The sequence below is a fragment of the Tetrao urogallus genome, assembly GCF_951394365.1.
Source record: "Tetrao urogallus genome assembly, chromosome: 1".
Lineage (NCBI taxonomy): Eukaryota > Metazoa > Chordata > Aves > Galliformes > Phasianidae > Tetrao > Tetrao urogallus.
Window position 1 is genome coordinate 92,400,411 of NC_136813.1, and position 26,113 is coordinate 92,426,523.

At 42.8% G+C, this 26,113-nt stretch overlaps 1 protein-coding gene across 1 annotated transcript in view; it reads left to right on the top strand.

Moving 5' to 3' along the window:
* Positions 1 to 9,573: 9,573 nt before the first annotated feature.
* The window catches only part of CYYR1 (cysteine and tyrosine rich 1), a gene marked incomplete at both ends in the record, with an annotated part of 55,940 nt that continues 39,400 nt past the window's right edge, over positions 9,574 to 26,113 (top strand). Inside the window, 2 exons of the mRNA XM_079534125.1 lie at positions 9,574 to 9,655; positions 11,719 to 11,824. Of these exons, the coding sequence (XP_079390251.1) occupies positions 9,574 to 9,655; positions 11,719 to 11,824 (188 nt within the window). The remainder of the gene's footprint in view (positions 9,656 to 11,718; positions 11,825 to 26,113) is intronic.

Here is a 26,113-nt window from a genome sequence, read left to right on the forward strand (position 1 = left end):
CATTCCTGGGACCCTAACTAAGTGTGAACAGATTGTTGCTTTCACAGAATCACAGAATTGTAGGGGTTGGAAGGGACCTCCACAGATCATCGAGTCCAACCCCCCTGCCAAAGCAGGTTCCCTACAGCAGGTCGCACAGGTAGGCATCCAGGCAGGTCTTGAACATCTCCAGAGAAGGAGACTCCACCACCTGCCCACGCCTGGGCAGCCTGTTCCAGTGCTCCGTCACCTCACTGTAAAGAAGTTCTTACGCACATTCATTTGAAACTTCCTATGCTGCAGTTTATGTCCGTTTCCCCTTGTCCTGTCTCCACGTACCACTGAAAAGAGAATGGCCTCACCACTATGGCCCCCACACCTTAGATATTTATAAACCTGGATCAGGTCCCCTCTCAGTCGTCTTTTCTCAAGACTGAACAGACCCAGTTCACTCAGCCTTTCCTCATAGGAGAGATGCTCCAGGCCCTTCACCATCTTTGTGGCCCTCCGCTGCACTCTTTCCAAGAGATCCCTGTCTTTTTTGTACTGGGGAGCCCAGAACTGGACGCAGTGCTGCAGATGAGGCCTCACCAGGGCAGAGTAGAGGGGGAGGATCACCTCCCTCGACCTGCTGGACACGCTCTTTTTAATGCACCCCAGAATGCCATTGGCCTTTTTGGCCACAAGGCCACACTGCTGGCTCATGGCCAACCTGTCATCCACCAGGACACCCAGGTCCCTCCCTGCAGAGCTCCTCTCCAGCAGCTCATCCCCCACCCTGTATAGGTGCATGCAATTATTCCTCCCCAGATGCAGATTCTTTCCTTTGAGCTTGCACATGAGCTCCTTGCTTATGCACACAGGTCTCCTGCTACCTTTTCCTGATTTCTTGCTCACAGGGACACACCGATCCTGAGCTTGGAAGAAGAGCTGTTTAAATGCTGACCAGCTCTCACAGGCCCCCTTACCTTCTAACACCCTAGCCCATGGGATAGCTCCAAGTAGGTCCCGGAAGAGATTGAAGTTGGCTCTCCTGAAGTCCAGGGTAGCAATCCTACTTTTTGCTTTGCTTCTTCCACTCAGGATCTTGAACTCCACCATCTCATGATCACTACAACCCAAGCTGCCCCCGACCTTTACTTCCTTAACAAGTCCATCCTTGTTGGTGAGAACAAGGTCCAGTAACACCTCTCCCCTCATCGGTTCCTCAACCACCTGCATCAGAAAGTTGTCTTCAACGCACTGCAAGAACTGTCTGGACTGTGCGTGCCTGGCCACGTTGGTCATCCAGCAAATATCTGGATAATTAAAGTCCCCCATAAGCACCAGCGCTTGGGAACGTGACGCTACATCCAGTTGCTTATGGAAGGCCTCATCAACCTCCTCATCCTGATCAGGGGCCTGTAGCACACACCCACAACAGTGTCAGCCATACCAGCCCGCCCCTTGATTCTCACCCACAAGCTCTCCACTGCTACACCACTCTCCCCCAGGTGGAGTTCAATACCTTCTAGCTGCTCTCTCACATAAAGAGCAACTCCACCACTCCGCCTCGCTGGCTGATCTTTCCTAAAAAGCACACAGCCCTCCATGACAACATTCCAGTCATGCAAGCTGTCCCACCATGTCTCCGTGATCGCAATGAGATCATGACCTCGCAACCGCACGCAGAACTCCAGCTCTTCCTTATTTCATAATATCATGAGCACTTACAGTTTTGTCTTAAGTTTCTCAGCAGAATCTGTTGATGAAGGTGGCATATCAGATATTCCTAACGCTCTTTGCAGGGTACCATTCGTGATTGCTCCTGAAGAAGGGGCTCAGGATCATTTAGGTTCAAATCTCAATTCTGTCACTGACTACTCTGGTTAAGTTCCAAAAGTTATGCAGCCTCTCCATCTCAGTTTCTTTCTGATCAGGGTGCAGAAACACCACTGCCAAAGTATTAACAGCATTTTTATTCTAATATACTGCATGTTATGGGGATCAATACAAAGATGCTTCTATGCAGCATGGAAAATTGAATGTTATTCAGCTAAGCTTTTTTGGGATGCTGAATAACATTTAGCAATTTTGAGGACGCTTTCTTCCTGCAGCTTATTAATACCAAGCATTTGTTTCTTTTTGCCAGTTCTAGTGAACTAGCAAGCTGCCAAGGTGCTAATGAGTGTGCAGCCTGAATAGTAATTCCAATGCCATTGGTGATGATGATTATGAACACTCCTGAATATAGATGATGCTGTCTTGACCTGTCTCTGCCCTCAATTTGAATGAGTTCTACTCTACTCCAAAAGATTTTTCATCTCCTCTAACAAAAAAAGTTTAGAACATTTTGTTTTGTTTTTCAATAAAGCATACTGACACTTCTGAAAGCACCCTTACATAAGAGAGAAGTGGCTAAAGATTTGCTTCCATACCCTAAAGTTGCTCAAGACTAGATCAAACCAAGCACTGAAGCAAAGTCACGTTGAACACAATCTGGAGCCCTTCCATAGCTGAAGAATTGTGATTATGGTAGTAGGATTTCCTTTTCTTTCCCATCCCACCAACTCCTTGTCTTCCACTTCTGTTCTACTTAACAATTTATGTAAGAGTGTGAAGTGTGGCTGTACAAGCCAAAATAATTTTGAAAGGCAAAGCACTGAATCCAGCTAGCAGGGACCAAGATTTTCTTGTGAGAGAACTCAATAAAATAACGTTATTAGCTACTATTCTCAGTTTCACTTTGTGAAATAGGATTCGGCAGAGTATGACTTAGGGTTCATGAGTATTGAACGTCTGCTGGGCTGAATGCATTCCACTATAAGCAGCATGTCAGATCGTTCTCCTTTCAGACTGGCAATGTTTATATTGCTCTAGGCTTCAAGCAGAAAAGTTGAACTCTCTCCAGTGTAATGGTTCCTGTCATGTTCAAGCAACATGGACAACATCATGACAGCCATGAATACTTCGTTGTAATCATGAGGAATACAGTGATGATACACAAACAGCATGTTAAAAATGAAAAATATTTATCTTTGTCCAAGAAAATATTTAAGAACATAGCACTATGGAATACAGTATGTTTCAATCCTTATAACTGTAGGACAGGCCTAAAGGATCAGCAGAATAACCATTTCCCCCCTTCTGACTAAAACAAGCTACAGTATCAACCCAGTGTGCTCTTCTTTATTTACTGCTCATCTCTGATGGTTTCTGCTATTTGATTATTCAAGTAAGTAAGTGTAGTAATCTGTAATACAGTTTACCTGTAGGCTGAGATGTTCAAACTACAGTCTGGTATTTGTTGGCTTTTGGTTTTTGTAAAATGTTTTCCTTCAAAGTTATGTTTATCAAGAAAAGTAGATTTAGTGACATTTTTCACAAAGCCAAAGTTCTCTAAAGGTCACAACTACCAGCCAAGCATCAATAATTACAATAGACACTGATACAAGAATTTAAGGCTACTTACTCTGTGTGCTGGGTGATGCTGGAAAAGATTACATTTGGCTGTTTATACCGTACATTCCTTAGGAAAAATAATTTCAGTAGGTTCATTTTATGAGTGGGAGAAAAAAAAAGAACACTTTCCTATCACATCTTCAATTCTGCTCTTATCATAGGTGCTAAATAACAAAGACAAACTGAGATAATACAAGATATGTTCATAGAATCACAGAATGGCCCAAGTTGGAAGGGACATCAAGGATCACGAATCTCCAACCCCCATACCACAGGCAGGGCCACCAACCTCCCCATTTAATACTAGACCTGGCTGCCCAGCGCCCCATCCAACCTGGCCTTGAATACCTCCAGGGACGGGGCATCCACAACCTCTCTGGGCAGCCTGTGCAGCACCTCACCACTTTCATAGTAAAGAATTTCCCCCTGACATCCAACCTAAATCTTCCTTCGACTTAAAAACATTTCCCCTTGTCCTGCTGTTATCTACCCTTTCAAAGAATTGACTCCCCTCCTGTTTATAGGCTCCCTTTAAGTACTGAAAGGCTGCAATTACATCACCCCACAGCCTTCTTTTCTCCAGGCTGAACAAGCCCAGGTAGGTAAATAGCAGAGTGGACTTTGTAAAACAAAATGTACAATAGCAGACAGAGATCTTCCTTAGATAATAATGCATCTTTCACCAATAACTGATGGTGAAGGGTGAAACTGATGAAACTTTCATCTATCTATCCCCAGCACAAGCTTTTAAAATCTTACTCGGCATTAAAAGGTAGAGGCATCACGCCTGTGCTCAAAATGGTTCTTAAAACTAAGAAAGCATTCTTTTTGGAGCAGAAAATGAAGTTTACAGAGCTCATTATTTCTTTAAGTGGGATATTCATTATCTGCTGATTGAAAATAGCTCTTTAATTTCAAACTCTGCCATCTCTTCAGGTTTTGCTTTGTTTGCAGTTAAAGTGGGAGAGACCATCTCTTCCTATGATGGTTACAGTACAGAATTGTATGCTTGCAAACAGCCAGCTTCATTAAAGAAGAAACGATATTCAGTATTTTCTAAATATTTTCTCCAAGTATTTCTACAAAAAAAAAAAAAGAAAAAAAAACCTAAAAATTCCAGGACAAAATCTTAGATTTAGATGGTTATCTTAGAATCAGTGTATTTATGCATTCAGGGATCTAGGGCTGCTGGATTTTTCCTAAGGCTACAAAACTAAGTAGTTTTAGAATAATGCTAAATCGTGGCTGTTGGTAATAGTCCTTGACCAACTACAGAGATTTACTTGGTTCTTGGTGTACGTTGCTTATCTTGTCACATAGATAATTGGATACAGAGTTCCCCATCCTAGTAATCAAAGGTTTGCCAGATCTTTTACAATGTTCTGTAGACAGAATGTGAAAAATAACAGAAACCAAGACATTGAGACCAAATTTTACTTTGGTAACCTCCAGCTGGTTGTCCATCCACCTAAGCGTCTTCCTCACCTACTGTCATTCTAAAACCAGATACTGTTCACAGAAGCTAAATATTGTCCTCTAAAACCACATGCAAGAGAAAATTTTCAAATTAAAAAACCTTGAAATTTTCTTCAATTAATATAAATAAAGAAAATAGAGTATTAGTATTCAGATGATAAACTACCTCTTCTAAAGCCTTTCAGTTAAGTCATTTTAACCACAGATTTTATGTCATAGATCAATGTTTAACACCTAATTCTTAATTTCCAAAGGAAGTGAAAGTCTAGTTTGGATTAACTAATTGCATTTCTGATTTTGATCCAATTAAATCAGACATCTTCAAAGGATATATGGATATTTAAGAAATCTTATTACTCAGATTCTGAATTCTGATACAGAATTATGGGGGGGAAGGTGGGGGGAAGAAGAAAAAGAAAAGATCATTTGAGCAGGAAGGAATTTAGAAGTGAGAAAACATCACTGTTAACACCTAAATTCAAGACTTCTGTGACTACAAATTTTCCAGATGTTGTTACTGACTGCTAGGCTTTACCAAGCACTACTGATTAGTTCATTAAATAAATGTTTCATTAAAGAAAGCAATAAAGCACACAAATGCCTGTATTTCTAAATAGACACTATTTCACTAGATCACTAAAGTCTGAATGAAAGCTAGCCTTTCAGTAGATGCATAAAACACTGCCTGATGCTCAACCAGAAAGGTGAGACAAACCTTGCTCCTGGTAGAAACAATGCCAAAGGTATTCTATTAGTTCCCTTCCAGCAGGCAAAAGCTTGAAGTGTCATAAGAGATGACATGAGCAGGGAAATGTCTAACTTGCAAATAGTAAAAAAAAAAAAAAAAAAAAAAAAAAAAAAGCACCTATTTCCTCTGCTGTCTTGAGCTTTTTGGTATCCAAAATGTAGGCAAAGATTCCTCTGTCTTTAACACATGCTTACAAGAATAAAGAATGCATTTCTACCTGTAGTAATCATTCTACTCCATAGAATGTGACCACTATCAAGTAGAGATTACATCCACCTTCTCATGGCAGATGTAACTGGGTGCCCTATCATACTTGCTTGCTGCACAGGAATTATTTCCTGCAATGTGCTTTCTGAGTTTTACACAGCAACAGCAACATGCAGGAGTGTTTAGCACATCCATCATACGACAGAGACTGGAAGTCTGTGGAGAAGAAAAACAGTCTAATAGCGTTCTAGGAGCTTTGTGATAAATTCTCCAATGTCAAAGATAGTGGCAGAAATCTGAAACCCTGAAAGAGATAATAAAGCGGGTTGTGTGGAGATAAGCAATGTAATCACAGACAACACTTCTGAAAAAGAAAGAAAGCATGTACATTTATGTTATAGTCATTAATAGTATGAAACTAGCTACATGCCAATGCTGCAAAGGAGTTAATGCATGCTAATGGAGTAGTCAGGAAAATACATGGCACTTTGTCAGAGAAGGACAGAGTTTGACATTGAAAATCAATTTTAAATAGTGGATTTAGTATTTAGGTCATCCTAAGAAAAAGATGTAGCAGAAAGAGCTTCCCAAAAAGGGCAATGAAACTGATCATAAGTGTGAGAAGATTTTCATTTAAAGAAGGAGAAAAGATTAAGACTTTTTGACCAGCGATAAGTATAAGCAGATAGAACACAATCAGACATTAAAAGCCAGGTCTGACTAACGGTGGAGTCATTGGGAAGTCTTTCATTAACTTCAGCAGGGGCTGGAGCATGCTCCCTGCCAGATAATTATGGTGATTCTTTCATGACAAAGGAACAGAGAAGATACTAAGTTAAATGTACAATGAAACCACGTTTGCCACCTGAAGTACACTATTGAAACAAGGAACCTGCAGAAAAACAAGGGCAGTATTCACGTTTCTGCTAGGAATGAAAGTGCATACAGACAGCAATCGTCACAGAGAAGCATCCACACAAACCTTTCAGAGACAGGAGGAGCAGTTCAGATGTAGCTAACATATGACAGATGAGACTAGGAAAAGTTTCTTCTGAGAAAGAGTGGTGCTGCAGTGGCACAGGCTGCCCATGGAGGTGGTGCAGTCACCGTCCCTGGAGGTGTTGAAGGGCCATGTGGATGTGGCACTGAGGGATGCGAGAAGTGGGTGTGGTGGGGGTGGGCTGATGGTTGGACGAGGTCATCTTTTCTAGAGGTCTTTTCCTGCCTTAATGACTTTAATATTCTACATTGGTGCAAGATAACAGGGGGCAGAGCTTAACAGATGTATTTTTGGGCTCCCCTCCTTTCAGAATGAGGAGTTTGCCCAAATCAGCAGCTCAATTGGTGCTACACAGTATGCTCGAGCTTCTGTGGAGGTGCTGAGGAGTGGCTTAGCTGATTTCATGCTGGAAAACATCTAGAGGACTTACCATTCCTAACTCTCATCCAGTCAGCAGCCTGAGTTCAACAAGAAATTGTTGAGCACATGTAAAAATTATGCTGGTAATTGTTTTTAAGTGATTTCTCTAGAGGTAGCATAGAGGTAAAAAGTCTAAATGCTCACCTTAAACATATGCCTTTTTCTCTATTAAGTTTCCTCTAGTGCTCTTCGTGTGATAATTACTGTTTCTAAACTGCTAATTAAGCTTCTGAAGACAGAAATGCTTGATTGTAGTGAGTTACAAAACACTGGTGCACTGGGAGAAGGATTTTATCCTTGAACTGCACCTGAATATCAGCACTTCAGAGTTGTTATACAGCATCATTTGATCAATCCTACATGTTTTTCAAAACCAACTTTCAAAACCCATTTCTGATCAGAAATGATTTCATATCATGCGAGGCTGCGATTTGTAAGGAGAAGTGTCATGGCTAGGGCCTTAGTTCTCATCTTTTCATAGAAAGACTTCTGTTGGAAAGGACCTCAAAGACCATCTAAATCCAACCCCCTGCTGCAGGCAGGAAGGCCAACCACTAAATCAGACACTAAATAAGGCTGCCCAGGGCCCTATCCAACCTGCCCTTGAGCACCTCCAGGGATGGTGCATCACAGTTTCTCCAGGCAGCTGTGCCAGCACCTCACCACGCTATGACGAAAGCAATTACTCCTAATATCTAATCTACACCTCTCCTCCTTTGTTACTCTTTGCTATGAATCTGTCTACCTTTGAAATCTCTGCCTGAAAACATGAAATTGTGTTTGGTCCCAGAAGACCCTCATCTCATCCCAGAGCAGTTAATACCATCTTGGAATCATGCTCCCTTTTTCCAGCCTTCTAAAAATGTTCTCCAAAATGCGGGGAGTAGTGCAAAGCAGATAGAGTAGCAGAAAAGGTGAGCACACCTTCCCACTTTTCCTATTGTGAGATGGGCCTCAGTCATTTGTCCAAAGGACAGCATTTGGGAGGTAATAGTTAGGGCCGAGAAACCTGAGAAAGGCACAAAGCACTTACCCAACATAGACATAAAAAATGAACAATTATAATAAGTCTGTAAGCTTGTTATGTGCAAATTTGTATTGAATTCACATGTACTATGCTGATCTGCAAGTACTGGGCAATTGTACCCTATCATTTTTGGGTAATGCTGAAATGTGACATGCAAGCTTGTTACATAAACTAAGGGATACACACTGCAGGGTAGTTAAAAACATAAAGAATTGGTTTTCTTTGCCAATGATAGATTTAGGCATATGTGTTTGAAATATTTGTGCACTGATAAACACAACTGGCTTTCGGCTGATCTGACGCAGTGCTTGGGGGGGTTGGGTTGTCAGTGGAGTACAATAGCTGAACCTTTTTAAAAAAAAATAATGATATTTTTGTGTCAGCCTTCCCGTCCAAGTTGCCAACAGCAGGAAGCCCTTTATGAGCAGAAACACCTGTGGATTTTTCTCATTTTTGTGTGCATACCTCAGTGTCCCAAAGTGCATTCCTTGACTCGTGACTCCTTGCACAAGGTCAGACTCGGCCCTATTGTTTTGTGAGACCATGGGGCAAACATTCGGCCTCTGGGCCCCGTCGATGGGAATTCTTGCATGGGGTTAATTACAGCAGCATTTTAAATAGTTATCAGAAATCACTCTTGAAAAACACGTTGGAGATTACAGTTCAGGTTTTATCACAGAGCAACTTCAATAGTGAGCAGCAGGGTAGGGTTGGCCTGGGGCTTGCTGTACCCCCAGCTCACGCCCTGTTGTCGGGAGCACGGCGGGCACAGGCCGTCACACCTGGAGAGGTCCTGTTTTGTTGTCGCCGCCTCAGACGGTATCTTACACGCACATCACGTTCCGTGTATTGACGCTGCCTTTGTGGTTCCAAGCACGGTGTAACTATTGATCCCGGCAGCGGAAAAGATAAAGAACAAAACAAAACTGGGGGCTGGGAGCTTTCATTTACGAGGCTGGAGAGCTCCGCCAAGCTTCCCGGTGCTCGGCGGGCGGGGACGGCCAGCGGCCCAACTCCTCGCCCTCCGACGGCCGCGGAGAAGCCCTGCCCCGGGGCGGACAAAGGCGGGGAGGCGGGGAAGCGCCGGGGGCCGGGCCGCGACAGGGGGGGGCCCGCCACCACCACCCACGGCGCGCCGCGGGTCCAGCCCGGGGGCGGCCCCCGCTCGGCGGGGGGCAGCGGGCCCGGCCCGACGACGCCGCCCGCCCGCCCGCCGCCCCCGGCCCGCCTCCTCGCCGCGACGGGGCGGGCGGCGGCTTCGCGCCCGCCGCCGGCATGGAGGCAGCGGGGCGGCGCGGACGGGCGCGGGGGGTGCCGCTGCCCACCCTCCTCCTCCTCCTCTTCCTTCTTCTCGAAGGTCAGCGGGATCGGGGAGCCGGGGGAGCGGAGGGGCTGGGGGCGATGCGGGGCCCCGCCGGACGGCCGCCAGGTGCCCGTCCGAGCTGAGGGCGGGGGCAGCGCGGGGGGGAGCCGCCGTGCCGGGAGGTGCTGGGGTCTTTCCCCCCCCAGGCCTCTCGTGGCTGGACTGGTTTCAGTGTGCGGGAGGTTTGGGAAGGACGGCCCGTGTAACCCGGTGAGCACTGCTGGGGGCTGCTGTGGCACCCCGAGCGCTGCCCGACTTCAGCACTTGCAGTAACTTCCCGGGAAGGAGGGCTCCTCGTTGCTGATAGAGCGCGGGCTGCTTGAATTAGGAGAGGTGTTTCATCGTCCCTCTCTCGTGCAGTGCTTCAAGCACTCCTGGATCGCAAATGCGTTGGGTCGCTTTCATGTCCGGCTACTCTGCTTAGCCTGCAGATCGGTGGGGCTGTCTGTCGTGCCGCGTTGTGGTGTGTAGCCCTTCTCTTAAAAGGGGTAACTGCTCAGGTTGAGAGCACAGGCTCAGAGCTGCATTTGGCCTCTCCTGCCCTCACCCTCACTTTGGTGCTTGTCTCCGATCCTGCACAGGTGATGGGAGCTGACCTGCTGAAATCTGTTGTGTGAAATTAAGATGATGAGTGTTAGGATGGATCAGCAGAGCAGGCAGCTCGCTGTGCAGCCACATGCAGAGAAGCCTTGCTGCAAGCTGGGAGCTTGTGGGCAGGAGGTGGTCACAGAGGTTGCTACGATGAGGTTGGGTTGTCCAGACCCCATCACACTGAAAAGGCTGGGCCACAATGGATGACAGTCAGGAACACATCTTATGAGGAATAGCTGAAAGAGCGGGGTTTGTTCAGCCTGGAGGAGGCTCAGGGGGACCTCATTGATCTTTACAACAGTCTGAAAGGAGGTTGTGCGAGGTGGGGGTCAGCCTCTTTTCCCAGATAATGATGACAGGACAAGAGGGAATGACCTTAAGTTGCACCAGCAGAGGTTCAGGTTGGGTGTTAAGAACAATTTCTTCTCTGCAAGAGCAGTGAAGCAGTGGCATAGGCTGCCCAGGGAGGTGGTGCAGTCACCATCCCTGGAGGTGTTCATGGTGTGGCACTGAGGGATGTGGTTAGTGGGCATAGTAGTTGGACAAGATGATCTTGGTGGTCTTTTCCAACCTTAATGATTTTGTGATTCTACAAATGCTAATGGAGTCATCAGAGTGAGCGAGCTCTTGATGGTCAAGAAGGAGAGCATGGGATGAGACAGGAGAAATCTGTCATTTACCTTAGGGAACATGGCCTAGGGCTTTGCAACACCACAAAGTGATTATCAAACAGGAGATTGAACTTTAAAATAAAAGAATGTGTCCTTCCACATCCTTTAGTTGTAAAGAACTTGCTTACTGTTATTTCACAGTTGGAGCTGTTCATCAGTCCCAAAGAGCATTGCTACTGAGGACAGTTCTGGCTTCCTAGGCAAGAAAGCCTGGCATGGTGGCGGGCAGAGCTGGCTGCAGTGGGGCTGGGCTAGGCTGGCAGGGCCCCACTGAGATGAAGCTGGCACTCAATCTGGTATAGAGCAAGGGCAGCGCTGGCCACTGGCTGGGGAACCCCAAGCAGCCCTAAGTGTCACTCAGGACCACTCCAGCAGGGACATGGGGCAGGAGCCAGCCCACAGACAGCTTCATTTCCCTCTTCTCCAACCCAGCAGTGCAGTGTGGGAGGCAGCTTGGCTTCAGGTAGTTCTCTGGAGTCTTCATTGGAAGACAGAAAGATAATCTGTGGTGTCTTGACATTTTGAAATGCTTTCTTTTTATTTTAAATTTAGTATGAGAAGGGATTGATACAGCCAGCTACGAAATGTGCATACACAGAGCATCTAAATATGAACTTCTCACTGAAATTTGGAATGAGAGGGAATTGGCTGCCATTTGGATTATGGGGTCAGGCCAAGCCTCAAGTGAAGTCCTGTGATTGTATAAAACTGTTAGATTGCATTTTCTTTAAAGCTGTATTCTATGGCTTTTTGTTGTTGCTGCTGTTTGACTGCATGAATGTTATTTTTATTCAGCAGAAGACTGTCTGGCTCAGTGTGATAATGACTGCAAGGCTTACTGCTGTGATGGGACCGCTCCCTACTGCTGTTCATATTATGCTTACATTGGGAATGTCCTTTCGTGAGTATATTTGCTCTTCAGAACAAATGATGCTCACTGTTCATGAACTTGATGTAAATTCAGGTTGCTGGAAACTATGTTTGGCAATAAACACTGACAGGGTTTGGTTTGGGGGATTTTAGTTGTTTCTTTCCTTGCTGCTAACAAGTGTTGTTAATGCTGTAAGGTCTCACGTTTCTTGCATTTTTGAGGCATGCTTATACCAGAAACTTGCTGAGATTGAATGTTATGTCCTTAACTTGTGTACGCTGCTGAAGCCTTTGAAAGCAAGCTGTACAGGTGCTGAGAACTTTGCTTCAAGCTCTTCAAATGAAGAGGACTGTATGTAGAAAACTTGTATTTTTTGTTGAAATGCCTTGTTACAATACCTGAGTTGAGCTGCTATTGAAATATCTTGCAATTTAGATCCTTTTTGCTTTACCGTTTTTTTTTCTTTTTATTGACTTGTTTGTTTTCACTAAATTGTGCTTTGGCTCTTGATGAGATTTACTGAATAGATTCAAGGTGAGGGTAATCTGATCCTTTAGCACTGTGGTGTGAATAGCATGTTTCACAGTGCTTAGAAGAACCAATGCAGGTGAAATGGAGTTGGTATGAATATTTCTTGGCTAGAGGAAAGCGTATCGATAAAAATCTTAGTCTCCAGTGCAGGTGTTAGCTCTGCATTGGTGAGGAAGAAGAGAAAGTTCTGTGTGCTAGTTGACCTGACTCCAGGCTCTGGGCTTAACTTAAGTTAAAACTTAAAACCCGTAAGTATTTCATTTGTATGTGAGGACGAACCTAAACAAAACACAAAATGTTCTTCAAGACAGGGCATCTGACCTTGTTTTTTGTCAACCTCATCAGTGATTTCTTCACCCATTAGCATGCAGTCTGTGAAAAGGATAAATGTGGCACTAAGGGACATGGTCATTGGGCATGGTGATTACGGGTTGACACTTGGACTAGATGATCTTAGTGGTCTTCCCCAATAACACTGATTCTATGACTCTCTGTATTTTCGGTTTGCATTCTTAGCTGAAACCAGAGAAAGAAGATGTGGTATGTCAGGTGGATTGCTCAGTGCCTGGGAAGGAGTGAATTCAAAGGCAGTAGTTTTTTCTGGAAAGATACCTCTGTTGCAGGCTTTGTATCTGTAGAATATGTCACTGTTGCCTTCAGCTTATTATGTTAGCACTTTGAAGGAGTAGGCATAGCATGGCATTTTAATACAGAATTGATCCACAGCATTTAAAGCGGCTCAGACAGTTCCTGGGCTGAATTAAATAAAATAAGGATGGAGCATCGGAATCCTTCATTCCTTTGGAAATAAGAAAGCATGTATTTAATATTGATTACTTTTGGAGAATAACAAGTGATTTTATTTTCCTCTCACCTAGAGAATATATCCTTTTTTCTTAATTTTCTTTTCTCCATCCAAGATTGCTGTCCTGTTTAGATGCATGGGAAGATATGCTCCATTCCTGTTCGTACATGGTTAGGAATGATAGATACACAGTATATCATTTGTAAGTGATATGCTATTGTGCATGTTTTTTTACACTTATTGTTAAGTGCTACTATACTCATGATAGCACAGTATATCATTTGTAAGAAGGAAGTTTCCCATAGAGCAGCAAAGCAAGTGGATTTCCTCTCCCACTGGCCATGAACATCACTGGCATTTGCCTAGTCTGATGTCAGAGCTATGCTCTGGGAGGGATTTATCAAGGGATTCTTTGGAAGGACTGCTGAGATATTCAAACCATGCTTAACACCAGGTTCACACTACTTTTCTGTGCACTTATTTAACCAACATAAACAGCTGTTGAGTTAGAACTGAAATGCAAGTGACACTAGCATGTTAGAAAGGTTTGTGTGTATCTGTATGCATGCTGAAGTGGCTTTTACAAACGCTGTTTGTCAGTGTGACCTGAAGGAGGTATTTCATTCTTCTCATTTTTTTATGGATAAGTACTTCAATTCATAAACTCTAAGACAAGTCAGAAGTCATTATTACTCCTCTGATCTGACATGTTGGGTGATTGAGCCATAGTTTTCGCATATTTGGGTTTTTTTTTCTCACTAAAAGCTGCATGGGGTGTATCTTCTGTAAACATGCATAATCTCATTTTGAAAACTTCAGGCGTTAATGAATTGACCACCTGCCCTGCTAAATTCTTCTGTAGTTAATTTACTAACATTGCTGGGAAATTTTGCAGGGAAATGAAGGCTGAAATTCTTAAACTCAGCTCTTAACTTACATGTGAGTTTGAAATGTGGCCCTAAATAGTCATTGTGACAACTCTGAACCTTATCGGTAAGCTGATTGAACTCTGTCAGCCTCACATGTAAGATTTGTCCAGGGGTCAATTCTTTGGCCTGCCTTTGAGCTCACTCCATTATTTTCACTTCCTTCTGGAAATGTGGCAGTCAGAGCTGAGCACGGGGTGATAGAAGTCTTTCTGGGATTATTTTTTTCTGTAATTGAGCATCTAGGTTTCAGTATCTGTTCTGAAGCAAACGATCATCACTGAAAACATAAATGAATTTACTAGTTTCTCTCATGAATAAGTTTGTAAGTCACTGTCCTCAAAACATGTCTGGTACTTTAAGCCTGCTAATTGTTCTTTGCTGAAGTTACTAGCTTTGCATGTAGTGGTATGGCACAACAAGTGACTTTAGACTGTGATTTTAACCGTGCTCCATAACAATAGCCATCTGTTTTGGCACCCTGTTGGTCTTTATTTTATGTGACATGCTTTCCTGAAGAAGTTTCATGTCACCTCACCCCCAAATGAGAAACCTATGAATTTACATTGCAGGATACAATCCCTGGAATCTGGAAATCACTGCTAGTGAGCCATCTTTTGGTGTCTTACTGAGAACAACTGAGTTTAGAAATCTTTTAGAGATTTAATCCAACAAGCTATATGCCCTGATAGTTCCACACCATTATGTTCTTTCAGTATCTTTGTTTTCCAGTATCATCATTTTTGATCTTGCTGCCTACACCGAAGAGTGGACTTTGTCTGCATGGCTATTTTTAGAGTGCCTTTTTATTGTCTAAAACACTGTTAGTAGTCTTTAGTGTTTTATTGGCTCATCTGCTTCTTTAGAGATTCTCAGTGCTTCTTTGTTTGTTTATCACTAACTTTTCTCCTCTGCATGTCTTTCTGAGGTTCCTGTTCTTTATCTTCTCCAGGATGTTTTTTTCTACATACTAGTAACTTTTCCTTGCAGTTTTGGAAGGACCTTTCAGCACACAGTAGGTTCTTTTTTAAAACAATTCAATATTTTATTTTATGCCTTTCACTCTTCTTTTTCTAGACTCGTATGCCTATGATTGTGCAAACAGAATAGAAACACCAGCCAATAATGTGTATCCTAATTTTAAAACAGAGTCACTGTGACTAGATCACGATCACTGATACTTAGGCAGCTTTCAGCTTTTAAGTGATTAATTCTCTCTTCACTCATTAAAATGAGATTCAACACTGAGATATTCCATGTAGGGTTCTGGATTTTTCTATTTGAGGAAATTGCCATCTTTTTAGGGCACTGGGGAGTTTTTTTCTTCAGTCAGATGAGGTTTTCAGCAAACATCCTCCAGGCTGTGTGCATCTGTGATTAGCCTGTTTTTCTTTCTGCACATGAAGAACAGATGCAGAGTTATCAGCTCACTCTAGTATTAGGATTCCAAAGACTGTAAAAAGTCCCATAACACCACCTTTAGCTGGACTTCAGGTATAATCTGTAAGCTTTCAAGATCTGTGGTCTGTAAATTCATGATCATCTCTAATGTAAAATGACACATCCTTCCTTCTCCTTCTCCTCCTGCTTTTCATGATAGCCTTTCAGAGCAAGTTGTTACAGCCTTAGTTTTCCAGCTGTATTTCCCTTCCCACTAGTTTTCATTAATTACAAACTGACATTATTTCATCTGATGCATATGCATTTCCTCCTGTTTATTCTCTAGGCATCTAGTGCTCAATAGTTAGTTCTTCTAAAAACGCTGTATTTCTTGGACAAATTACAGATTTCTGTTTGGACACGGGCAATGTAATAGAATTGTAATCAATAAATGAAAAGATGCAGGAACACTCGAATGGTCAGACTGTTGGTCCCAGCTTTTCATTTCTCATCAAAAGGTAGCACTGGGACGCCCTTTCCAGCCTTTGGCATCATCCTAGCTCTTGAAGTCAAGAAACACAAATTCCCCTCGTCTTCAGAAGCTAGTTTCAATGCCTGTTGAATCATGGGTGACTGACCTTTTATCAGTTTCCCCATGTTGCATCTGCTTCTGCAGCTTGCTGCTGGGCAAGGGACTGAGAGGACTGCAGTGTGTTTGCTCTTAAACCTGCTCCAGATTTGCCTCCAGCAAACATATCTTTGTAACTAACCAACCAGCAGTGTTTCACCTTCTGTCACTCAGAGGAGTTGGAGACATCTGGTTACTGCCTTCAGCTCTAGCCTCAAACCCCAGCACTCCTCAGAAGCTCCAAAGTCCAGAGGCTGCTCAGTGTAGCCAGGAAGGAAGGAAGGCAGACAGAAAGAATGGGAGGAAAGGAGGCAGAAAAAAACAGCGTAAAAATCACGTGTTGGCCTCAGCCTGCAAAGCTGAAGAAAAAACCGTGTATGGTGTGTCTAGGTGTGGTATTTGATGTGAAATACTTCATATCCAGTAGTACTGTGAGAAACGTAGATGATCTCAGAGAATGACAGTTTTTTTCATGCAAGAGTGTCCCTTAAGCTGATGTGGCAGTATGAAATGGAGGGTGGGAATGGAGGAGGAGCACACTGAAGGATAGAATTAACATTTCAAGAGTTAAGAGTAGCATAGCCTCTAAACTCTGTAGTGAGTTTTAAAAAAATCAGGAAGCTTAGTATTCACTGTATATTGCAAATAATTAAAATTAGATACGTTCAGGCATCCCACAATAAATATGTGAAGCAACATATGGGTTGGGGACGGTTCTATGTCTGCACTTCAGCTGTTTGATATTCTGCTTAAAATAAAAATGGGTTCCTCTTCATCAGTGCAATGTTCAAAATTTCCCGTGATTGGAGTACTTCTTGACTATATGGAAAAGTGCTCTTTGCCTGACTGTTAACATTTTGTATCTCTGACTCTGGAATTTCTGATACAATGCCAGCAGGTAAGATAAAAGTCTGATTCAGTAATTATTTCTCTTGTGTTGAGGCTTCTGGTCAGGAGAGTCTCCTCAAAAGAGCATGCAGTGCAGGTTAAACAGTTAGGTGACAGAGCCAGAGCCTGAGGATGGTTTTTTAAGCACTGGGCTGGCTGTAAGCATGTCACCCAGGAGGACAAGACACCAATAATGGGACTAAAACAATTTCCCTTCATTCTGAGTAAGAGAGGGATAGCTGTTCAGACTTTTAATCCTTGGTCTTTAACATGTGCCATGCCTATGGAAGTGTGCTATTCATGCTTCAGCCTGGGAAAAACTCTGCAAGAGGTGGCATCCAGCTTGCTCTGTACGGGGGGTTGATTAACAAACTACAGCTTAAAGAAAGGCCTAGGATCATGTTTTCATTGTAAGATCTGCTGGAGAAAGAGCTGATAGTTGAAATGTGACCTTTGCAAAGTGATTGAACTTCCATTGTTTTTTGTTCCATGCCTATTGTTCCAGCTCATATCCTTCAGTAGAGAATGTGCAATCAGATTTATGACCAGAGCAGTGTCTGCTCTTATGAAGGATGTAGAGGAAACCCTTGTCAACACCACATTTAAAACTTAGGGCGTCTCTTCTTTAGCCCATTGTGCTTTTAATTCTGACTCTGTGTTGTGACAAGCAGCTTAAAATGGAAAAAAACCTGTTTTGTTTGCCAAACAGAAAGTATCAAAAGATAGCTCCTGTTTCACATTTTCCACCTCTTTTTCTTTTTTTGCACAGGGCATCCGAGTAACTCTTTCATAAATGTTTGGGACTTTAAAAAAAACTGAATTCTTTTGGCTGCTTGTTTTTGGAAGTTTTATGTTGCTGGTTTTTTATTATGTAGTCATCAGAAGTAGAATATTATTTTAATGAAAACTGGAGATTTTTGTAAACATGCATGTTCTATTATTAGTGAGAAAAAAGGTTAGCATGATTCTGAGTTCTTGACATCTCTGTGGATCATCTGTTTTACATCGTTTCAAAGACTGCTAGAGTTTGAACTGAAAATGGATGCATTATGGTATAAATCACTGAAATGCTTTCTGTGACTTCCAGAAGACTCGCTGGAGTGGAGGAAATAAACATTCCTAAGGGATTCAGCACAATTAACTTTCTTTTATTTCACTGTTTGTTTCTAAAATGTATTTTCAGCGAAAAGGTGAGATAATTTTGTGTTTATCACTTGCAGTGGTCTGTTTTGGAAGCTTGTAAGATTTTTCTGTAAGGTTTGGTCATGTAAAAGGTGAATATTTTCCTAGCGTTTAGTAAGACCTATCTAAAGACTTGACCTGGAAGAGTACATCCATCAGAAGTGAACTGTTCTTTGTAAGATTTTTTTTTTTCTGTCTGTTATTTTGTATCCCTTCTCCATTTTTTTTTTTTTTTCCCTTCATCCAGGAGGAGAAGGATATATCCCTACATTTGATAAGAAACTGTCATTTTGTTCAGTCATCTGTACATCCAAAGCTTTCAAGAAAGTTCTGATAGTCTGCTAGGCATCAGTTCAACGAAGTAGTTAAATGCATGTATAACTTCAAGGCAGTGAGTGGATGCAAATTCATCCTGTTGAAGTCAATAGTTAATCACTGTGTACTTCAGAGGGGACTCCACGCGCTGGTTCTAATGGGGCAAGTTGTAAACTTAGGTGCCTTGTTGAATCCAGCTGTCAGAAGGAAAAAAAAAACACTTTTTTTGTCCACCACCACAGTTTCCTCAATGTTCTCTGCCACTCCATGCTCCCTCGTTCCCACTTCAGATGCCGTTTATCAAGGTGCATCACTTGTGGTGGGGTCAGAAAGTACGCAAGACAAATCCCATCTCAGCTGACTAATCCATTCCCTGCACTAGCTCCCTGCATTTCTCAGATACATGCGTGCCTTCTATACCCTCAGCTGAAAAATTTCTGTTTTATTAGCTAATTCTGAGATTTCACAGAGTTTGGAGGATTCTCAGAGGATTACTCTGTTCCATTTTGTACTGGTTTCCCTGTAGTAATATCAAACTGACTGAGAGCACAGTTATTAATGAATATACTTCTGGGTCAAAAACTGGACAAGTGGGCCGTATGATGCAGTGCACAGTGTAGTTGCTACTAGTCCAAATAAAAGCTGTAGCACTCGTTCCGTGTTTGAACTGTATTGTCCTAGAAAGATAAATTCTCATTTTGATTTTAAATGTACCTCTTTAAGAGACAGAAACAAAGTTTGGAGCATGTGAGCGATTAAAATTTAAAGGAAATGAGCTACTAATTCACAGGGCAGTCACAAGTTCCTTTGAGATTTATAACCACAGCTAGATGGAAATTCCATAGTTAATATAATCTTTAGAAATTCAGTGAAGTTTTCTTAATGATTTTTCTCCATTAAAAAAAAAAGTAATGACATTTACATTTCAAATAACTTACACTATCATAAAACTCTTTTTTTTTTTTTTTTTTTTTTTTAATGATTTATGGTTGTAAAAACTCAAGATACAGCTGGGTTCTTACAGAATGTGTGTTTAGTATGAGATGGCGAGGCACTAATACCATAGACAGCAGGCATGCTACATCATCTTACCTCCCTCTGTTGGCTCTTTCACACAGATAAGAGGTTTTTACAGCTATTATTAAATGGAATTATTCCTTTTGCACACAAGGGAGGCTTGGTTTAATGCTGAATGTTCTAGGTTCTCTCTTTATTGAGGACTGTGGTACAGTTTGTAACTAATGCCAGAGATACTAAGGATCTTCTAGTGTAAAACATCATCTGTTCATTGGCCAAGATGCAGTGAACCTTATATTGGGGTACCTTGTGGTCTTCCTGCACTGCTGTTGAAGCATAAAGGGACTGTATAAGCTATTGCTACCCCAGTCCTTCATACAGTCCTTAGTCAAGGTGATCCAAGGAGAGCGTAACCAGGGTACTGTTGCCCTGTTTCCAGCTGCATAAGGCACCAGTGTTTGCAGGCTAGGAATAACATATAAAATTCTGTCCCTAATGTATGTGCTGATGCTCTGTCCTTTACTGCTGGTTTGATCAGTGATTCCCCAGTACTGTTTGCTCCTGTGCTGTCTGTGCATTTGTTTTTTTTCCTTCCAGCAGCCGGGTGAGACAGAACCTGGAGGTAAGCAGTGTTCCTTCCTTTCACAATGCCTCTGTAACAAATCCTCATGGAGAACACAAAAAACAGGAACACTCTGATAATATGTTGAGGAGAATTCAGGGACAGAAGGCAAGCATTGGAAAGACCCAAAAAGAATTACTCACTTACAAGTAGCACTTACAATATGACGGTATTTAAATGTTACGTGATAGCAGCTCTTAATTCTTTTGTTTGGATCAAATCCTTCAGCAAGTCCCTGAGCTTTAAGGACTCTCCTCATCTGCTGCTTTGGAAATGTAAACCTGCAGGAAAGGAAATATGCAGCCATTACAGATTTAACACTTACTTATTATTGTTGGAACTAAAGCAGCACTAATCATATTTTGTACAAGACTTTGGTGAAATATATCTCTTTGAATGTTTGAGATTTTCCTGGAAGAGTAGTGAGAATTTTGCTAGTGTGGTGTTTCGTATTAAAAAAATGCAACTTTTTTTTAATAATCATCTTTGCTTTCCCCTTATGTAGCGTGTTATCATCCAAAGATTTCAAAACACTTACAGTCTTCTACTTGCAATATCCTGTCAGGCAGAGAAACAACATTTTGGTGTTGCACACCTGCAATCCACCTAGGATAGACTAATCAATTCTAAAAGCAGTATAAATGATCTCAAACAAAGGCAAATTATTTGGTCTCTGGGTAGAATTTGGATTAATTGGAACAAAAGCTTGATGTCTGAATTTGGACACAGAATATGTCATGGATGAGTATATTCCAATGAAAACCTCCTGGGGCAGAGTGGGACTTTGCATGTGAGGGTTCTTTCAGTGCCGTGTTCAGCACAGAAGCTCTCACAGTTGTGAATGAGATACGTAGTGTTAATCTAACCTGAGGAATTATCAACCTTCCCTTAAAACTGTTCCATCAGAACATCTCATGTGCAAATGTTGCACATTTCGACAACAACAGTTATTTTTGTCTGCCTTTCTGCTTGCTGACAGCTCTGCAGTGTGCTGACCACTTGCTATTCCTCATGCTCCTTGTCCCTGGAGACCTCAGTGAGGCTGTGTCCGATGATAGCTAATATATTTACTTGTCTGAAAGCTAATATTGTTTATTCAGCCCACTGTGGTAACCCTGTGTTTGGCTTGGCAGTGGATGGCCTATTTACATAAATTGAAATTATGAAAATGGATGACAGAATTGCCTGTCTGCTTACCTCGTGTTGCTTTCCTCATGTGGCTCCTTGCAGAGATAATGTGATATTAAATTCCGGAGGAGAGCAAAAGAACAGAGCTTCAAGGCGACAGGGGCTGGCTGAGAAGTTATGGCTTTTTTCTCCATTTAAAATTGTTTTAAGAAAAGCACAATTCATATTTGTTCTTGAGCCTTCATACTGCTAAATGAAACTCATGATCAAATTAGCATATTTCTTGAAATGTAATAAAATGTCATCTTGACAGTAACACTTTCAAAATTGCTATATTACAGGGATGCTGTGTGTTTTGTGTGTTTCTGATATTATGTTGCCATCAAGGAAATAAGATAATAAGCTGAAATTGAAAAGGAAGCAGTGGTATTTAACATCTGTATTTGGTAAATTTACATTGTCATTACCTTCTATAACCCAAGTTATTTCAAATTAAAATCCTGTATCAGGAAAGGAGATTTTTCCTGCACTACCCCAGTGAGTTTTTCTTCCCAGACGCACGTGTGATGACATGCAGCCAGCTCAGGAAATGGCTGGTGCTGCCTGGTGCCACAGTGAAAGGCTTTGATGACCTAGTAAGGTCCTTTTGCATTAGCCACAGAAGTAAGAATTTGGGGTCTGAGCTGTTCACACCTTCTGATGCTCTGGGCCAGCTGGTAGGTACAGGGACTCTATCCTGTGTTCCTGTGAAGTGGCAAGCTGACGGCGGCTGTTTACAAGCTGACCTCCAGATTGATGTTTGCGCAGCAGAGGGTGGTTTGTATTGTTTATCTGGCAGGCAGAGTCACCTCTGAGTGTGAGCTGGCCTGTGTGCAGCTAGATAAGCAGCCCTGCTTTGCATCACTCCAATTTAGCAAGTCATAGAGCAACTTTGTCACTCTGGTTTAGTTTTTGGTCCTTGTTTAGAGGAGAGTGTTGTTACTTCCTACAAGAGAAGATTTGTTCTGCATTTCCATGAATTATTACCCAGAAGGATGTCCCAGCTCACATCTGGAGAGCCCTGTGGTCCCCCTCCAGTGCCATCCCAGGCGAACCTGCTTGAGTAGGGAGTAGTGGGAAGCTGCAGGGAGGCTGCTGCCCTTGGGAGCCAAGAAGTACTGAGTATTCATTAGATTGTCAGGTATTTTAATGAATTAAGGGAAGTAACACCTGCAGTTTGTGTAGTTAGAAATCTGTCTAAGGTTACAGTGAAGTAGTTTTGAGATGACATTGATTAAGTTTGTATTCTGCTTCACTTTCCTTCCAGAAAGGCACTGTTATTGCAGAGCTATCAGCAATCCCAGATTATCTCAGCAGCTTGCAGCAGATAGGTTAGGCTCTTGTCAGAGACTGACTTGTCTCTTCTGTGAGGAAATTGTGTTACTTGGAAGTTCTTGGTGCTTAAAATGCGGGGAGGTGACTCCTCCATGGGGACACCTGGTGGCTGATCCAGAAAGTCACTGGGGCTGTGTTGAGCCGGCCCAGTGATTGGACTTTTGGCAGGGGTAGGGATGGGACCCTCCTGAGAGACTGGCACCGTGTGGGTGGTAAAGGGCAAGCTTGCTTCCTGGGTGCCTTCCCAGTTGTCTCCCAGAGCCACTCCATCAGGACACACTCTTGGCACTGAGGAGAGATGCAGTACCTCTTTTAGGCAACATAAAAGCAATATCTGCTTTGTGAGACCAGTACCTAGAAAGTCAGTTAGCAGCCATAGTTTATACCTGAGAGAACTGTGCCTTGGGGAACGGTTTTCACTTTGGCCTTGTTATGTGTTGATAATTTAATCTGTGTTTCAGGTGCTGATAGGGCTTTGTAATGAGATGTCATTGTTTTTCTAGGCTCAACACTTGCTGTGCTCACAGAAAACCCAGGGTGTGTGGATCTGTGAAACAAGTCAGAAGATATATTACTGTTATCTGTCACTTGAATGGTTTTAATAACTGGCAGAATGGCTCCTTCATAATCGCCAGTAGCACCGCTATGGCTGTCGCTCTATTTTTCTCACTGTCCTATTTTTTTCAACTTGTATCAGGAGGTGCAATCTGTCAATTAAGTGAACAAAATTGTCAAGCCACTTGATTTGCACTGATTTACACTGGCTGAAAATACAGTGCACTGTGAGAGGAGGTACAAGATTGTCCTCCATAACTGGCCAGCAACATCATTTGGGCTATCTCTGGCCTGTCCGGGAGAGATCTGCACCAGCTCCGTGGCAGTAAGGGTTCCTGGTGCTCCATTGACTGTACTCAGGCTTGAGAAGCACTTTTTTTTCTCGGTAGTGTCAGCAAAATCCTCAGACTGGTTTCCCAAGAGCAACACAAGCCCATCTGACCGGGGGCCTGAGCCATAAAACGGGGATTGGAGGTTCTCTCCCTGTCAATTTAAGCCTTATGCTTTGGATTTTATGGTCTAACCTACTTAGGAAGTTGCTTGAGGCTGAACTTCAAAGTGACCCTCGTTTGGTAGCCAAGTATTTTCAGTCCTGTTTTATTATAAAGTTTTCAGCTGCTGCTTTCTCACAAAATAGCCTGCTTGTTTTACTTTTTGTCTCTATCCACCTGCCTGGCCTGCCAGAGGGCTTGGAAGGCCCTCATGGTGTCTGCAGCGACACAGAAGCCTTGGCAGCGAGCACCTTGCTTGGAAAAGCTTCCTCACCAGGCTCGTGCTCTTCTGTTCTAGCAGCTCTAAACAGGCCCAGAAGCCAAAATAAAAACAGTTTGGCCTGGAAAGTGCAGCTGTTCCCCAGGAGAGATCACGCTGTGTCTCTTGTGCTGTAGTGATGTGCGTGGCCATCCCAGCACAGACCTGACTGTGTCCTTGTATGGGAGCTGTTGCTGTCCATGTCCCTGCCAGCAGAGACCTCTTCAGAGGAAATTCTAGAATTCCTGCAGTATTTCTCCTCTACTCAAAATGCACGCTGCTGTTTCTCTTAGCCTGAGAGCCCCATCTTTGCAGAACGTGTTTGTACCACAGTTGCTTATCCCTGTGAGCAGGATCCCATTGTGTTCCTCCCTGCCATGTGCCAGGGATGTGCTCTCTGGGGAAAGATCTGTGACCTTTCATGGGATGATGCCATTGTGTAACTACTCCTTCATTAAAAAGTTAAAAGAATTAAGAACTGGCTGACACGTCAGAAAGTAGAGGCAGCAAAGAATTACTGTGTAATGAGGATTGTTTGCAGCAAAGTTCTTTGGGGATTAGTACTTGTGCTGTACGTTTTCCAATGCCAGTTAGGTTCGAGGAATCAAATGCAAAATTCCTGGCTGAAAATATGTGTGTGTGTGTTTGTGTGTGACAAAGATACATTTTAAATGAATGCACTTTTGAAGATCTCAGATGACGTATATAAGGGGGGTTCTGTAACATGAATTTGTTCCTTTTCGGTGTACTTTGTAGTACAGGTTGCAATTACATGTTTTTCATGAAGCAGTGGGGTTACAGCATTTGTATGTCTTTAGCAGAGATATTTTCAATGTGTAAGGGCGTGTACAGCTCTATACAGATTTAAACTTGGCCTTTAATGCATATTGCTTGTAGTAGTGCATAAGAGCCCCTCTCTGATCTTGGTATGAAACATTTCAGAGCTGTAAGTGGCTCAGGCTATTGGTAGCCAAAATTCTTCATCAGGTCTTGATGCTGGCAGCTAGCTCATGTGAAATATGTTGCTGGCCTCATTCCAGCTGTTGCTGATTACAATCAAAATGTCACAGCTGGTGCCAGATGAAATATTATTTGGATTGCTCAAAATAGAAGCTGAAGGGCCGTAGAACAGCTTATGCCTTTTGCTTGCAGAAGTAGTACCTCCGTGCCAGGGCAAACAACACCTAGCAAGATAGTGCAGGGATGCTTTTTTCATTTTCTCTGTGGCATAACTTTTTTGAACATAAATGACAGTCCCTCTCCTGTGATGTTAATACGTTCAGAAATTGCAATAAAAATTTCAGCATTCTAATTAAATGTCTTTTTTTGGTGGTATTTCAGGAATTCGGTGACAATACAGAGAGAGATGATCTATGCAACTTAATTAAAAACATAACAAATGATTTTACAGCTTTCTGCTCAGAAGTGCTTAGGGATTTCAGATCCCATTTTTATGCATCTGGCAAGAGGCTCACTTCCACAGAAGAGGCACTGGGAAGTCACAGAAAACTCAGACATTCTGCAGTTGGCCTCCTGTGGCAGAGGGCATCCAGAGTCACTCTTGGCTTTTGGAGTGCTTGCTTTCCAAACTTCCCAGAGTTGGAAAACTGAATGTCTTTGTGTACGTTGACTTTCGTGTTCTTATTTCTTGAGTTTTCAGTCTGAGCAGCATGGCTCTTTCTTGTTCCTTTCAAAGAAAAAAAATACATGCACGTGCACACACAAAATTCTAAGGTCTGGAGAAGAGAAGGCTTAGGGATGGCCTTGTTGCTCTCTATAACTACCTGAAAGGAGGTTGTAGAAGTGGGGATCAGCATCTTCTCCCAGGTTGCAGTGATAGGATGAGAGGTAATGGTGTTAAGTTGCACCAGAGGAGGTTCAGACTGGATATTAGGAAAAATTTCATCTCAGCAAGATCCCCTTTAGATATTGAACAGTTGCTCACCCATTTTCCCTGAACCTTCTCTTCTCCAGGCTGAACAGCCCTAGCCTGTCCTTGTAGAAGTGTTCCATCCCTTGGGTTATTTTTGTGGCTGTCCTCTGGATGCGCTTCAACAGGTCTATGCCTCTCCTTTATTGAGAACTCCACACCTGGATGTGGTACTTTACTCACACCAGCATGGACTAGAGAGGCAGAATCACTTAACTCACCCTGCTGGCCATGCTTGTTTTGATGCAGCCCACTGTCTGTTGGCTTCCAAGAGGAAAAAGGTTTCAT